Consider the following 17,807-nt stretch of genomic DNA (forward strand, 5'->3'; position numbering starts at 1 on the left):
ATGTTCTGCAAGCTCACATTCTCCCACCCTCGGCAGTGTAACATTACATCTGCATCACAAATTAACAGTAGCCAGGATTGCTGCTGTAATCAGATCTAGAACCAGGGCTTGAAGTGGTTATTCAACTCAAGGGCAATCCTGATTAGCCACAATCCTGGTTAGTACTGATGCACAGTAAAAATTATACCCAGGTTAAAGCAAACCTTGGGAGGGAGTACGAAGGAATGCACAACTTAACTTTATCTTGCTCTTATTCTCTTAACCATGCCCCCCCCGGAAGTTTCTTTATACAGCATCAAACCATTTGTCATCTACCTCAACAATGTCTACACTAGGGGTGAGCAGACCTCTGACGTGTGGGATGTACTTTTTTTTTTAACAGCAGAAACCCTGAGATCTATCAACTGGAGCCAGGTGCAAAATGGTGGCTCAGTTGGGCAGATATATGTAGGCATTGCTTTAGCAAAGCTAGGCCAAGGGCCCCCACACCATCAGCCTAATTTAGAAAGTGAAAGCATTTTAGTTGTTGCTATTTTCAGACAACTGGAAATCAGAAGCACTTGCTGATCTACTGAAAATCACCTAGAGATCTACCAGTGGACCCTGATCTACCTTCTGCCTACCTCTGGACTGGACTATTTGGCAGCAACTCTCCAATGTTCAGACAGAAGTCTTTTCCAGTCATATCAGGAGATACCAGGAATTGAACCTGGGGACTTTTGCATGCAAAAGATGTGCTTTACCACTGAGCGGTCCTTCTCCCCAACACAAGGAAGAGGATACTAATGGACTAATAATCTACCATGCACATGAGTTGTGTCTTTTTGCTAAAACTGGAAATTCAAGGAAGAGAAATTAGCATACACTCCTGAGGTGGTCAAGCTTTTACTGATTCAGAGTGCCTGATTTAATTAGTTATATTCAATGAGGTAGCAGTGGCTGGGGTTGTTTTCTCCTTGATGTATACAATGAAGATCTGAATAGGGCCATGAGAGAACAATTTAAGCCTTTATTTCTCTCTAGACACACGAATCCCTAGGCTGTATCTAATCTGCAACTAGTAGAGTACTATATCACTCTGCAAAAAATTAGTTCTATTTAAAGCACATAACATTAACATGATTCAACATCACTCTGGGTTGGTGCAATAAGGCTGTAACCAGGTCTCTCAGTGTGGCCACAGGCCACAGGGACTGTCAAGGGAAAAACAGATCAAGTTATCCTGCCCATTCCTCTCTCCAAAGGACCTAGCTCCATAGAAAAATGTTCTCAACAAGAAACAATCTGAACTGAAACTGTGTGATAATGTATCTTCATCCTTTCTGGATCCCAATTCATCGAGATTATCCGCCTGATAATTTGCTAATTACTGAAAACCCAAAAGCATTTCACACACATTCCTCTTTACTAATTATAATTCTTCACAGCAGCCCAGCAGGTGGAGAAGAAAAGACCCCATTGTTGGCAAGAGTAAGATTAGATTCCAGTGTTAATCACGCCCTGTGGTTCTCTCATTTCCCTTTGCCTGAAAAAGCACTACTTCATTGTGCCTTTCACAAAGACAGACTTCAGCAAAACTCTGCCAGAAACTCAGCAGGGAAAAGAAGAGTGAACAAGGGCTATTCTGGTTGCAAGTAGAATCAGTTCCAGGTTTGGCTGTGACTCTGCAAGAAACAGATGCTGAACAGACAGCTGAGAACCTGGTGGTGAACCCAATTTATGGCTAATTCATACATCCCACTGGCCTCTCTATATGCATTTAGTAGCATAGACAATGATCTAATCATACGAGCAGTATAATTAGGCAGATACTCTTCAGTACTACAGCAGGAACTTCCATGAAAGGGGTGGCTGAATATGTATTTCCTTGTCCACAAAAGTGGCTGCCACAGTACTGCAAGAGTTGCCATCTTCACACATTACATTGCTCATAGGAATCGGCTACTTTCCTGATCTCCTTAATGTATAACAAATATACAAGTTGGCTTCTAGGTGGTTGGGATTTTTTTTGTTGTTAGGCATGCTGATTCAGAGTGCCTGATGCTTGCATGCTACACATAGACACTGTGAAGCCTCATCTATCTCTGCTAATGCAAATCCCAGGCTAGATACTAACAGGAGCACCGCAGGAAGCACAGTCCACATCAGTAGCTGCTCACATTCCTTGTACTAGTTAATACCTTTTTCTTGCAATACCTTTTCTTGCACTTTCAGGCAGGTGCTACCAGCTGTAGGAAAAAGCAGCAGAAGGCTGAGATTGTTTTGTCTATGCAAGGACATTTTCTGTGGGAACTGTTCTTTGGACATGCAGTGTGACAGGAAGTATTGATACCAATGGTTCTGTATAACTTGTGAGTCTCTTGCTTGTGTCTTGTGGTGAGAGAAACAGAGAGTCTTGGACTCTTGCTGGACTCTAAGCATGCCTTGACCATGGCAGTGGTGAATGTCTGTATATATTTGCTACCAATACACTTTTATGCATGTCAAGTAAAGTTCTACACTTGACTGAATCTTTATGGCATCCATAAGTGTTAATTGCCTACTGTGTGTACCTCCAACCCCAAAGACACTACCAAGGAAGGAGCTGCGTTGAGATGTAACTCTGCTGAGTATGGATACTGGCACACAAGCACAGCGAAAGTGATGCCGGACCCAATCCTTCTAAATCATCCATCAGAGGTTGATGGATTGAAGCAACAATAATATCAGTGAACAGTGAAACCATGTTATATTCCCAGAGCCATGACTTTCATGCCATTCTGCAGTGCAACAGTAACAATGAACTCTGCAACACACCTAAAAATATCTTGAGTTCACAAAAAGAGATAGACATATTTGCATTAATGTGTGGCTGCTCCTGTGGCAAACAAGAGATCACCCTTCCTCAAACAGCCAAGGGCAGCCAGGCTAAGTAACATTTTCTAATGTTATCACAGTATATACAAAATGAGAGGTGAGAAAAGTAACTTGTTCCAGCTCACATCATCTGTTTCTGCGGGCAACAGACAGAAATGCTAATTTAACAATTGAGAGGAAGGAGGGCAACTTGGCTGTCTGTTAGTTTCTCAGGCTCACAAAGTAGACAGGAAGCAAATAGTTCCCTGTAGCCTGTCCAAAATAGATTTTCCTTTTAGATTTGAAGTGTGGAACTGTAGGGAAATTACCAATAGGAAACTAGAACAGGAGACGCTGGAGAATATGGAGTATATCACATACCCTCATTAATTAAACCCAGTTTGCATGTAATATTTAGCCATGCCATGGCTTAGCATGAACACATGGGTTCCCAGAGAGAAGACTGTAACCACTGCACTTAATTCCTAGTCTGACTGCAGCTGCACTACCTAGTGCTAAACCATGTTTTGGGTTTATCATGTCAACCAAGCACAGGCTCATGATTTGTCTGAAGGCGACAAACCACAGCCTGAGTTCTTAGCCCTGGACAGCATAGCAGCAGCAGCAGCAGGAGTACCGGGGAGAGTTTAGCCACCACAATCTCCTATCTGGGATCACATTAAGCCATAGTTTGGCTTAGCATTATGTGTACATAACACCCCAAAATTGTTACACTTTTTTTTTAAGGAAAACCCGAACGCTGGTGAGCTTTTTTTTAGATAAACGGCAAATTTGCTGAGAAAATTTAGACATATGGCCCGGTGGAGCTGTAGACTCAGCAGTGGCAGTGTTGTTCCAATGGGTCTTGGTTTGAGTGGCACTCTAAGGCTTCTGCTGGACGGCTTAACTCTTACAAATGACTAAGCAAGACTGCTAATTCTAATGGATTAGCTTTTCTTGACCTATGAGAGTGATACAGGACTTGTTCACTGTAACATCCGATTATGGAAGATGGTTACCCTATTAATGAAACTTCATTAATAAAAAAAGAAAAAAGAAATTTCAGGTAAAGAACTGCTCTTATTTACAGGCATCGCAATCTGAAATTGCTACTTGTCATCAGCAACAACCTATTCAAGCCAGAAACAGATCAAGAAACAGAACCTGGCAAACAGCCCAGTGTGTTCTCTATACATTCATCTTTTTTGACAATTCTATTACTGGACCTCACTATTTAGAAGTAACTTGAGTGGTGGCTTCCGTATATATGTGGGATCTGCTATTGGAATTGAAGCCATTTACACAGTGGACTTTTGAAATGCTAAACCTATTTCTGTGTTTTCTTAAAAATCCTTACTGATGTAAGGAGTCTACATTTTTATGTACACTTTAAAATTGAAGTTCATGTCTGAACACCTTGAATTTCAAATTCAATATCCATTCCAAAAAATTTTTCGCATGTGGTCATTTATGATAAATATCAAATAACATTCTAGCGTTCTATAATCTCCTTTAGGTCAGCTATCGAAAAAATTGAGGGTAAAGAAGAGTTGTTTGCTACACACAGCCTACATAGATATCAATTGAAGTGGCTTCCCTATGCTGCTGCTGTGGTACTATTGTGATTCAGCAGTGGCAGCATAACTGTTTTTATGAAATGGCACTGGGGGAGAGGTAGAAGCCTCTTTTGAGAAAATTTCTCTTTGCTCCGTCTTCCTCGATCTTTTAGTGTGGCAGCATCTACACTTTGGAACTCCCTGCCTATTTGGCGCCTGCTAAAACATTTTTGTTTAGACAAGCCTACAGAGATATTTAGAAGTTGATGTGAGTTTTAATCTGCTTCGTTTATTGTTATTTTAACTATTCAAAGGTCTTAAATTATTGCTCTTAATTCTTAGTGACAGTTTTATTTTATCTTTTTTGTACATCACTTCGATGTTTGTTTGTTGTTGTTTTTACAACCAAGTGGTGTAAATTTTTTATGAAATAAAGTAAATAATAAAATGTTCCTTGAGTAGCCAGTTATTTAAATGACTGCTTTGCATTGCTTTTATGTTGTTGTATTGCACTCTGGTGTTTTGCAAGAGGGAGGTGTATAAAATAAATAAATGCATACATACGTAGTTTTTAAAAATCTGGACACTTTGTAATATTTCCTGGTTACCTTACTTAACAGACATAAATCATTTTGGTTGCCAGATATTGGATATTTGCTTTATTTTGTGACTTGCAGTACTTCCATAGCAGTGTTTATTGTGTTCAGTGCTCCTCAGGCATATCAGTTTCCTTCAGCACCCACATGATACTTTTGGCATCAAAAAATCAACCCATATTTCCCCCAATCTTGTATGGATTTACGCATCCAGGGAGAAATTCAATAATTTAAAAATACAAAAAACTGTTGCCAAAACAACACATTTGCAAATTAAACTCCCATTTGGAAACTTCCCATATGTCATTTATCTAAGATTAACCTAACTAGATTTTCATAGTATATAAAAAAAGATACATTTTCCACTTGTACTCAGCTAAGTCAGTCTCAAGGGGTTGCAAGGAACCTCATGACAGCTATGTTGACCTCCTTAAAAAGAGGACAGTACCCAAATGAGATGATTAATAATACTAAGATGCTGAAAAGTCTTCATATTTATGAATTAAATGCAGACCATGGTGGGAATTTTAATATGTGTGTGGCAGGTAGAGCTGTAATTCTTTGAATTTACTTTTTGGAAGTGTTTATATATCCAACGAGGCAGATTTACTACCAGACACATTTAGCTATTTACCGGTAATAAGAGCCTTGGAATATACACCGCAAAATTATGAATGACGCTTAGGCAAATCCATAGTCTTAAAAGCCAAGAGTTCCTTTGCTTTAGCTCAAAATCAATCAGGGGTTGAAGAAAAGATCAATGATTTCTGAACACTGACAAACATTTAAGGAGTATTGCAGAGTAGCTTCAGATTCAGTAATAAGATGATCTTGGGAAGGCATCAGAGAACTAAAAATAGCTCTGTTTGGAAAAGAAATAGAACTGAGCGAGTACCAAACATCTATTCTACAAAAAATAAAAAATAGCAGCTTGGATGACACTCTAGTACACACACTCACAGAGAGAGAGAGAGAGAGAGAGAGAGAGAGAGAGAGAATATAAAAAGGCAGAGTTTAAGGAGGGAAACCACATGTTAAGAACTTGGGCTGCTAGTGTACTTGTGCAGCAAACAGTTCAATTAGGAAACAGCACTGAAGAACAGAGAAGTACTGCCCACTACCATCAGGATGCTCTTATTAATACAGTAAGCCTGAAACTTGATCACACCTAAAGCCAAAATCGCATGTGGTCAAAACACATTGGGTTCAATGACAGGTGGGATTGCCAAAGTCCTTTTCCCAGAACCCTGCCCCCTCTCCTTCCTTCCTTCCTTCCTTCCTTCCTTCCTTCCTTCCTTGGCCACACATGTAAAGCTGAATACGCACAAGTTTAAAAATGCATAAGTTGTGGGCTTACTGTACTAGATTGTGAGAGTTCATGGTACCTCACTTCAGAACAACATACAGTAGTTAAATCTATCTTGGTCTATTTTCTTGCATGGAGAAGTTCTTGACCAACAGCAATGATTTTGGTCTGTTCCTTTCCTCCACGTTCAAACTAATGGAGTGGGTCCCACTTTGAATCAATAATGTAATGTTATGACTTGCTTATACATGCAAGTTCCATTCAAATATAGGTTCAGGGGAGATACTGCATGACAAACAGATAAAACACTCTCAATTTTTGCTGAATAAAAAGTATTCTATATTGAGCATTTATGTGTCCCCTCCCATTAGCTGATCTAATAAAACGTAAGAAAACAAATGAATAAAGCGTACAAACCAAGCAAAAAGTGTGCATAAGTACGTAAAATAATGAGTACACACAGATTATTCCCTAACAGGATCACCAAGAGTTCGGACCTTACCAAGCAGCACTGATAGCCACAACCTAAACCATTTCCATCTCCACACTTGTGAGTATATTTTTTTTGCCTATGTTAATCATACAAGCATTAAGTCTTGGCAACACCAAGATATTTGAGCCTTATTCCCATTTTATTTCTAAAGAAACAAGAGAGTGATCCCATGGAAGATAGAGGTTTGTTTTCTCCTGCTCTGGAGGACTCAAACCAATGGCTTCAAGTTACAAGAGAGGAGAGTCCGACTTAAACATCAAGAAGAACTTTCTGACAATAAGAGCTGTTCAACAGTGAAACAGACTCCCTTGGGAGGTAGTGGACTCTCCTTCCTCAGAGGTTTTAAAGCAGAGGTTGGATGGCCATCTGTCATGGATGCTTTGGTTGAGATTCCTGCATTGCAGTCGGTTGGACTAGCTGACTTCCAACGCTATGATTCTATATGCCTTACGAGTATGTTTCCTTTAGCTGGGGAGGCTAAAGCAAGGTTTCACCTTTGTCTCTATGGTTTAATCTTCAGGCTCAAGACAAAGTGCACTTGATTTTAGGCATTACATGGTTAAATTCAAGCACCAGGAGTGTACTGCTGGCTGGTTTACTTTCAAACACACGGCACTTTTAGGGGGTGCATCTTTATGCTAAAAGTTCCATTCTACTAAAAGATCATCCATTTTTAACAGTTCAGAGTTTTGTGGTTTCACACTTCCTTTCAGCTGCAACAGATATTTTAGGCAACCACAGTCTCTAGTTTAACAAAGGCTTGCAAATTATCCAGCTACATGTAGGAGGTTATGATCTAAACCAAGGGTGGGGAAACTTTTTTACTTTCAAGAGACACATTCCCTGGGGAGTAATATCTCAGGGAGTGCATACCAGCAATATACAAAGTTTTTTTTTTAAAAAAAATAAAATCTATTTATTAAATTTGTATAGCACCCTTCATCTGAAAGCACTTTACAAGGTTAAAGAACAAAGTGAACCTTTCGTTCTGGCACCTTCCGCCTGCCCCTTGCCAACTGCATGAAATTAGGCCAAGGTCCCCACATGGTATAAAACAGTCATGAATGCAAAGCTGCTCTTCTTAGGAACAAAGGAAGCTTCCTAATACCATTGGTTCATCTAGCACAGTACTGTCTACACTGACAGGCAGCAGTGTTAGGGCTTCAAAAATGCATCTTTCCCAGTCCAAATTGTAGATGTGGGGCAGAGGTCTTCAACCTTTTTGAGTCCACAGCTCCCTTGACCAACTGCATTCTTTCTGCAGCACCCCTGTAGGGACCAGGAGCCCAGTTATATCACCCCTTGCCTGCAGAGCAGGCAGTCCCTCACCCCTTTTCAAACACTCTCCCTTGTGGAGTGTTCCCTCAGCCTCCTTTCTTCTCCCCTCTCCTTAGGAAACCTCTGAGCAGCTGCTGCCCTGGGTTTCTGAGCTGCCCCCCCCAAAGAGAGGTGCCTCCTCACACTGCCCTACAGGGGCCTGGAAAGCACCCCTTGACCAGCCCCAAAGACACCATTCACCTAGGGAACCTGTAGCCAGGACTGCTGCAACAAACAGCTGTGCAAGCCTTTGGGAGGCAGAGACCTGAGAGGGCATCAGAGGAGGGAGTGAAGAAAAGAAGGACAGAGGCCAGTGTTGCCCGTGACATCCCTGGACATTATTCGAGGCATCCCAGGGTGCCACGGCACACTGATTGAAAACCACTGATTGGGCAGCCCAGGACCTCCACACACACTGCCCGGGCTTTGTGCCATTGAGCTATTGTCCTTCCACCGAAAATACTGCAATCTTCAATAATAGTTTGCGGGATTTATGGGCACTGAAGAGCCGGTGATAGTCAAAGAATTAATAAGAAATACAAATTTGTCCAAACCAAGGCAATTCACAGACGGGGAATAAATAATTTTTCCCAATTTCCAGCTTATCTAGAAGATACCTAAAGACTACCTATATTCTCCTCCTATTCCATTTAAATAGTATACTTTTAACTAGCTAAACACACCCATACCCTCCTTTTCTTAGAGAGAATACAACTGCTGACTAATTGCTCAATAAGTTGATGCTATCCTCAATGGAAGAGATACGAGACCATGATGCATCTTCCCTCCCCCCAAGAATGATGTAATCTAGGTCCGTTTGAAAGAGAACAGTAGAAGCCAGTTTTGCAACACTAAGGAATAAAAAAATCTGCTGTTGAGGCTGACAGAGGAGGGGGGGAGAGAGTGACCTTCCACCTCTGGAAGGCAAAACGGATCTCAGGATCCCTCTCTGGAGGCTTCATGTGCGTCAGTGTATTTGCTGCATGTACAAGTGCTGTGCTGTCTGTTCCAACTTGTGGTGTTGTTGGCAGTCATCTGTCTTGAGAGACAACGGAGTACGCCTGTGGGGTGAAGTCAAACTGCAGCGTAAGCAGCACTGAAGTGACCTCCCCAGGGTGCAAGCCTGGGCAGTATGTCCTGGGCTGCCCAGATAACAAAGTAAAGATAAAAGGTAAAGGACCCCAGGACACTTAAGTCCAGTCAAAGGTATCTATGGGGTGAGGCGCTCATCTTGCTTTTCAGGTTGAGGGAGCCGGGGTTTGTCCAAGACAGGTTTCCGGGTCATGTGGCTAGCATGACTAAACCGCTTCTGGCTCAACAGGACACCATGATGAGTGCCAAAAGAAGTACCATTTACCTTCCCGCCACAGTGGTACCTATTTATCTACTTTCACTGGTGTGCTTTTGAACTGGGAAGAGTTGGCAGAAGCTGGGACAGAGCAACAAAAGCTCACCACCGTTGCGCAGATTCGAACCACCGGCCTTCTGATCAGCAAGCCCAAGAGGCACAGTGGTTTAGACTGCAATACATTTGGCACCAGCTTAGCTGCAGGAGTTGCTGGAAGGAGGTGTACAAGGCGCCATCCAACTGTTTTAAGGACTCCACTCCAGATTTGTGTAGAGTTTCCTCCTTAGCCTTTTCTTCTCCCCAAGATACCCTGCAAGGCAGCAGAGGTTTGGGAGTTTTCCTTCTTCTGGATGGGCTACCTTCCCATATTAGCAAACCCCTTCTGCCCCTCATTTTCCTCTACAGCATGTGCAGAAACTGCCTTCTTGACCACCGGCCCCACTATTGGTCTCATCTGCTCAACCCTTGGCAGCTTAACTTGAAGATTTATAGGGGCTGGGGAATGCTGGCAGCAAGCCAGCTCCATCACCTGCTCCCACTTTGGGGACTAATTGTTACCACCTACCTGAGGGGCCCCACCCAGCGATACTTGCTCGCAGAATCACTACTTCATGACAGGTATCACACCAAGGACCTAGATATGGAAACTCCAGAAAATGTGCTTTCACTTTTTGAACTTCAGCCTGTGACCTTCACTTGTACTTCCCCTTCCCTCTTCAGTTTTGTTTCCATCAACCCACCAAAGCAGATGAAACACTTCCTTTTTCTATTTCACTCACTCCAAATATTTCCTATGAGCCTTCTGGGTTTTGGAAAGATCGTCTTCAGAAATCATTGAGATCTCATGAGTAACCAGGATGTTTACTGGCTACACATTATATTATAGACGACAAGAATCAAGGTTCAGTTTCAGCTTTTTACAAAATATTGCATAAAATCTAAATAGGCCATTATCATAATCTACTATCTATTCTGGAAAGTGGTTTGTTTGTCCATTTGTTTCCCATAGCTTCAAGATGACTCTTGAGATATCGTTGCCAAACTGAGCATGAGGGTTCCTGAAGTTGGAGCTCACGGCAGTGGTGAAGCTGCATGCTCTGGCACCGGGGGGGGGGGAGCGTGGCTGGTGTGTGTCTCATGGGCGTGGCATGCTGCCCCGTGGGGCATAGCGTGCATCCCAGGGGTATGGCACACAACCCGTGGGGGCGTGCCACCCGCCGCAGTAGGGATGCTTGGTATGTGTCCGGGGGCGCCGGCCACAATGGTACCCCACTCCCCCTGCCCCCCCATTCCTCCGCCAGTGGCTCGCAGGACACCATTCTCTATCCAAATGGTGGAGAATAATGTCACTTTGACCTTTTTGGTGTAATGGATCCAAACTACGCAGATTTGGACAACTCTGAAGATATTGCTGCCCCATTTGATGGGACAGTTTCAGCCTACACAAATTTGGATGCCACTCGAGATATTGTTACCAAACTCAGCATGAGAATTCCCGAGCTAGAGGCAGTAGTCTTCATCTATATTTGGATGCTGGGCGCCATTTTGACACAAGATAGCATGCCAAATTAACCCCAATTAAACACTAGCTCCCCTCCAAATTGATTTGGGACCAACTCAGGTTCTCCCTAGGTCAGATTAAAGTATTGAGTTAGTGTGTGTGCACATACAGTCTCTAAACACAGTACCTGATTTCCCCAGAAGCACTGGGTACTCCACACTAGGCCAATGAAACAGCCAACTTAAAATCCCAACAATGTCCTAAATAGGGAAGAATTTAATAGAATTCTTTCCTAGGCTCAATATGAATTCATTGCAGTGGTTCCACTCCTACTTTGTCAAGTTCAGAAGCTGACGCTATGGGATTATTGATCGGGCTCACCAAATCAACAAGTTGGGGTTCTTCTTGTTACAATTTCATTTTCACTTTTAACCAAGACAATATAGTGAATGACTGACACCTTTGCAGGTCTTTCTTTGAAAAACATTTCTTGCTTTGCTTACTGGAACGAGCGAAGCATTTCTGATGGGGGGGGGGGGAAGAATCAATCGCACTTCATTCATTCTGTGAAATGTAATTCTCTGGAAATGACAAATTAGCCCTGTTTAATTTGTTTAGTTTTTTCTTCATCTGTGAAATGCAGTTTGTATATGGGATCAAAGGAAAGTCTGTAGAATCAGAACTACCAATTCCATCATCTTTCTTCCTGGTCCTCTTCTGCAGCAACGGAATATGAAAAGCAAGCCACAGAATCATAGAGCTGTAAAGTTGTCAGTGACTCCCTCCAACCCCATGCAATACAGGAATATGCAGCCGTCCAATATGGGGATCAAACCTGCAACCTTGGCATTACCAGCACCACACTCTAACCAACTGAGCTATCCAACAATACACACTTATTTTAAGGAAGTTTGCATTCCTAAGACCCACAATAAAACTTCAGTACAAGCAGAATCCTGAAAGAAATGTAAAGGTAAAGGTAAAGGTACCCCTGCCCGTACGGGCCAGTCTTGACAGACTCTGGGGTTGTGCGCCCATCTCACTCAAGAGGCCAGGGGCCAGCGCTGTCTGGAGACACTTCCGGGTCACGTGGCCAGCGTGACATCGCTGCTCTGGCGAGCCAGAGCCGCACACGGAAACGCCGTTTACCTTCCCGCTGGTAAGCGGTCCCTATTTATCTACTTGCACCCGGAGGTGCTTTCGAACTGCTAGGTTGGCAGGCGCTGGGACCGAGCAGCGGGAGCGCACCCCGCCGCAGGGATTCGAACCGCCGACCTTTCGATCGGCAAGTCCTAGGCGCTGAGGCTTTTACCCACAGCGCCACCTGCGTCCCGCGAAAGAAATGTAGTCACTATTAAATAAAGATGTTTGAAATTTTAAACATAGACTAAAATTGTCATTATATTTAAGAGATCACAATTCAAATATTTTTCAAGCCAGGGCAGAGAAGTTTATTCCGTAAGAAAATCTTTAGAAGGGAAAATGGTCTTAGCACAGTAAGCCACTCAAACACTGAGGTATTACATGAACTGAAAAAAGAGGAAATTAATCTAACCAGACTATTTCTCATCCTTAGGCTAAATACAGTATGCCACTGATCATGAGATCATGTATCATTTGATACTCCAAAGCCTGCAAGCAAACTATTGGTGAGAGTCAGTAAGTGACAAAGCAGCAATTCCTTCACATGCACATTGTGCAACTCCCCTGCCAAAAAACCCCCAACCAACCACCACCACCCTCGGGAGTTAAGTGATTCAACAGCAGAAAAGACTGACCCAGAAGCAACCAACCTGGGAGCCTGAATACTAAAAACAAAGTAAATCACTGTAACGGCCTGTGTTTCTATAGCAACTCTCCAATCCTGGTTTGTACAACACAGTAGGCCAAGAAAATGCACACACACACACACACACACACACACACACGCGCTCACAGTTGCTTTGCTCCATCCTGGTCCATTTTGCTTCTGTGCCACACTGAACTAAACCAAGGTTTGGCTTGTGTGTGGTCCAAACCCAGGCTCACAGTTAAGTTGTCTCCATACTAACCATGGAAGCCCCTGCCTTGAAGAAAGTGCTACACAGAAGCAGCTTATCAACTCATTGGATGGATGAGGTCCCTTGGAATGGAGGACAGGTGATTGAGAGCCTTCTGATCTCTACCAGCTGTCCAGGATGCAGAGTTGTAAAGGGGAGGAAGAAGAGCCAATAAAACTGGGAATCTGAAAATAATAGTTTGATCAAGTCTTAATCTTTAGTAAAATATTGTTATGGTGATCAGCTTATGTTGGGTAGGAAGTCATTTTGATTCTGCCAGAGCAAAAAATAAATGCTTGGCTGGCTCTGCCTTCTCAGTGCACATCTGTCTTATCCCTAAATTGACCAGGCTCCTTCAACTTAGGAAGATCCAGTCAAAGGGTGTTTTCTGTCTTTCTGCTTGATCACAGGAGGCCCTCATCCTGCAGCGAAACACTGGCCTGTGAAAAGCATGGCAGACACTGGGAAGACTTCTTAAATCAGCTTATATCTAGTTATATGCTGCCTGCAACCAACTAAACCCTCTGTTTGCTGTCATCAGTGTTACTCCTTCACGATAAACCTTCTCCTACCCCACTCTTTCCCCATTAAATAGTTTCTAAACTGCAGACATTGGCAACTTCAGCTTTAGGTTTTGTATTTTACCTAAGATAACTGCAGTCACAGAAAAAAATAGATACACAGTTTGCCTTATGGCAGGGAATATGTGTTTTGCAAGCCTCCCAGCTATTTAAATATATTATGACAGTTTTGATGCATTTTCCTTCATTCACTACCAAAATAAGAGCAGATGGAGAAACGAGAATTCCTAACTTAACAAGAGTGTACTTCTGTTTTGGTACAATTCTTTTAAAAGCAGCCCTATTAGTAATTGGTGAGTCACTGAATATATTTACAGGCTTGCTACAGACCAGGAACTTTAGTTCAAGTCTTTATGTGTTATTCTGCTAGAAGTCAAATCTATATTACTTTCAGTTCAATCATATAAAAAGTTTCAAAATATCAGGATTAGCAGCTGAGGGCCAGTGCTTCAAACCATGGCTCAAGATATTTACTGAGCTTTATGCTGGATTTTCACAGACTACTGTTTTTTTCTACATAATAAAAGTGTCCGAATGATTTTTTCACACATTTATGCAGTTGCCACCATTGTTCATTTGTTGTAAGGGATCTACACACCTCTTTAACAAGAATATCACATTTTCACAGTGCTTGAACTGCAATATTATTTACCTGGGAAAGGAAAATTAACATTTAGCTAGCAGAATTACAATAGATAGTATATGGATTACTGCTGTACAGTTGTCATCTTTCTGTAATTTGTTCTTCTTGGCTCTTTCACTGTTTGGAAGTTTTACTTCATTTTAGAAATAAGTTTATGCAAGTTACCTTTCGGGCTCTTAGACAGGGAGAGGCATGGGAATTTACTTTAAAAACAAACATGCACCTACTATCAATGACAGCCAGGAGTTCTCATTTGCACCCATGGTACAACTATACCCATCCACCTATGCTACTCTGTGAATTTTTCAGTTTAATGTTGTTGCAATTCTACCATGCTCTCATAGCACCATGTCTCATAGCACCACCACATGCCCTTTCTCCAAAAATACCTAAGAAGAAGAAGTGGATTGGGGTGGGGGAGATGAATATAGCATCCTGCAGGTAGTCTCAGCTCTAAGCTGCCTTGTTTCACACTGATGGCCCCCTTGCTCTTTGGAACCTGAGGTAAGAAGCCATGGCAACAGTTTTCCCTCCAGCTTCCCCCAGCATTTGTACATTCTCTTTTACCTGCCCCAGAATTCACAGCCATAGTTAAGAAGGGAAGGAGCGAAGGGACAGCAACATGGTTACAGCAATGCTATCCTTTCCCCCACAATGTGCAGGCTGGATAATGAGGAGCGGAGAGACTACTGGAGTAAGGGGAAATAATGTGACCGGGGCACGTGTTAACTGATCATGTGGAAAAGCTTTAATTTAACGGACAGGCTCTTGCAAGTTGTTTCACGTCTCAGTTTTTGGTCAGTATTATAAACAAAAGGCACCTTCTTAAAGCCCCAAATGGGTAGGATTCTCAAATGTAAACTAGCACACCATATTTTGAATTAGCACAGTTTGTCCTATGTTTTCCAACTTAGGCGTTTTCTATGTTAGTGACAGCCAGAAATATAATCAGCCTACTAACAAATAATGATGACACAAGTGAAATGTGGCATGAATATGTACTGTGTACAAACAACACAGATGGTGAATTTAGTGTTGGGCATGAGCCCAGATTTCCAGAGTTTCAACTGTATGCACCAGTAATTTGTTACTGCTCTTCCCTCAATATATTGAGGGAATATATATGGACTGCTCATCCTAGCATATGCTTTTCCTCAGATATGCTATATTACTTGTGCTGTCCTTGCCCTCCTCACACTCTAGAACACTAAATACCTTGAAACAGATGTCTCCCTCTCTCATGTCACTAATCCCAAACGCAAAGGGAAAAAACTAACTCATGCAACGGTCCTTCAATTGTTTAAGACTCCGGTCGCCAGCAGGAGAATTATTTTTCTTTATTTACTTATTTCAAACAAGCAAGCCAGAAAGACGCAAGCTTCGGAACCATAAGAGAAGGTGTTCAGCCTTCACTGACTCTGTGCAAAATGTAAACTAATCTGGAAGAGGAGGAAGCCAAAGGAACAGATTTTTTGCACACACACGATATAAAACAGTGGGGGGGGGGAGGATCATCTCCAACATCATTACGGCCAGAGCTGAAGGATTAAATGGCAACATCAAAAGCAGGATTTCTTCTGTTGCCAAGGAAGGGACAGGGCAGAGGGCAGAAAACGGGGAAGGCAGAAGAAGGGGGCAGACCCAATAGAAGAACAGACGGCAACAAATGGAATTGGGGAGGGGAAAGAAGTGCACAAGGAAACAAACATTTTGTGGGAGGCAGATAATTGGGGGGTGTCCGTCTGGTGAACCTTTTCCCTTTCCCTTCGTGGCTTCTGCTGTCGCAAAGACCCTTGCCACAGAGGAAGGTTTCTCGGGGACCCGCACCCCCATTCGCCTCTGCCTGCCCGTCACACAGGCTCCTTTCCCCCCTTTTTGCCTCCGCGCAACTCGAAGAGGGAGACCTGCAGGGCGTCCCCTGCCGACGCTCACCTGGACAGGTGCTTCAGGATCTGCTTCTTGAAGAGGCCAGCCATGCCGGGGCCCTGGACAGGACGAGGCTCCTCTTAGCGCCCCAGGTGCTCCATCACAGCCTCCCTCGCCGCCCGGCGCCTCCGCCGCTCCGGCCGCCTCCTGCCATCGCCAGTCCCCTCCCTCCTTCCCTCCCGGCCTCAGACGCCGACGGAATCCCGGCCACCACCGCGGCCAAGTCCGGCAGAGCCGCCTTCAGCCCCCGCCCGCCGGAGAGAGGCGGGACGAACACGGCGGCGTGGCAGCGCCCTCTGTTGGCTCACAGGGAGAGCAGCAGCAGACGCAGCCCCAGCAACCTCCTCCTCTCTCCCTGCATGGTACCGAAGCTGCAGCCAAAACACAACATCCCCGCGGTTTCTGTCGTTGTGGGCAATATGGTGTTTTGTTGTTTAATTCTTGTTATTGTTGGAGGAGGACTACCAGGAGGAATGGATGAAATTTAAGGACTATTTATGTTAACTTAATTGGAAAAGCTTGCAAATATCCGATAAGTATGTAATGTGATGAATTAATATGTTTAATGCCAAATTTGAAAGAAAGACAGATGTTAAGTGATTAAGTTAATTATATAAGAATATTGGTTTTGGACTGTTAAAATGATATACATTGAAATTCAACCAGGGGGATACAAGGAAGTCACTTAGCAATGTTACTAAGACTGGTTTAAATAAGGCTGCGATTTTTGTTTGTTTGTTTATTTGTTTGTTTGTCTAAAAAACGTTTTGGAACATTAATAAATTTTTTTGGAAAAAATAATAATTCTTGTTATTGTTTTAAATTGGCCTTTGTCTGACAGGGAGGGTGGATTTCTAAAATGCTCGAGGTCCCAACGGCCACTTTGGCTGCTGGCCAGGCGGGGTATAAATAGATAATAATCATCATAGTGGGGCTCTCATGCAGGCCTGGCCCAAGACATCTTGCTGCCTGAATCAAAAGTCAAGGTTGCACCGCCTCCCGTGCCATGTACAAACGCCAACCAGGCTGTCAGATCCCTTCTACTTCATCACTACTGCCTTTCACTGCAAAGGAGGGCAGTTGTTGTTGTTTAGTCACTTAGTCGTGTCCGACTTTTCGTGACCCCATGGACCACAGCACGCCAGACACTCCTGTCTTCCACTGCCTCCCACAGTTTGGTCAAACTCATGCTGGTAGCTTCGAGAACACTGTCCAACCATCTCGTCCCTCTGTCATCCCCTTCTCCTTGTGCCCTCCATCTTTCCCAGCATCAGGGTCTTTTCCAGGGAGTCTTCTCTTGAGGTAGCCAAAGTATTGGAGTCTCAGCTTGATCTGTCCTTCCAGTGAGCACTCAGGGCTGATTTCCTTAAGAATGGATAGGTTTGATCTTCTTGCAGTCCATGGGATTCTCAAGAGTCTCCTCCAGCACCATAATTCAAAGCATCAATTCTTCGGCGATCAGCCTTCTTTACGGTCCAGCTCTCACTTTCATACATCACTACTGGGAAAACCATAGCTTTAACTATACGGATCTTTGTTGGCAGGATAGTAGGCTGACTTAAGAGCAGGCACACATTCCAGCACTTTATCCTGTCACCATCCTGCTGCTGCTCTCAGATCTCCAGTGTTTGCAGCCCAATGCAGCTGCCTCACTCCGCCTGAGGAT

At 43.3% G+C, this 17,807-nt stretch overlaps 1 protein-coding gene across 1 annotated transcript in view; it reads right to left on the minus strand.

Moving 5' to 3' along the window:
- The window catches only part of BLTP3A (bridge-like lipid transfer protein family member 3A), a 54,844-nt gene extending 38,373 nt beyond the window's left edge, over nucleotides 1-16,471 (minus strand). The window contains exon 1 of the mRNA XM_083744903.1: nucleotides 16,148-16,471. Within this exon, the coding sequence (XP_083601029.1) occupies nucleotides 16,148-16,191 (44 nt within the window). The 5' untranslated portion in view covers nucleotides 16,192-16,471. The remainder of the gene's footprint in view (nucleotides 1-16,147) is intronic.
- Nucleotides 16,472-17,807: the final 1,336 nt, after the last annotated feature.

The sequence above is a fragment of the Podarcis gaigeae genome, assembly GCF_964106915.1.
Source record: "Podarcis gaigeae genome assembly, chromosome: 6".
Lineage (NCBI taxonomy): Eukaryota > Metazoa > Chordata > Lepidosauria > Squamata > Lacertidae > Podarcis > Podarcis gaigeae.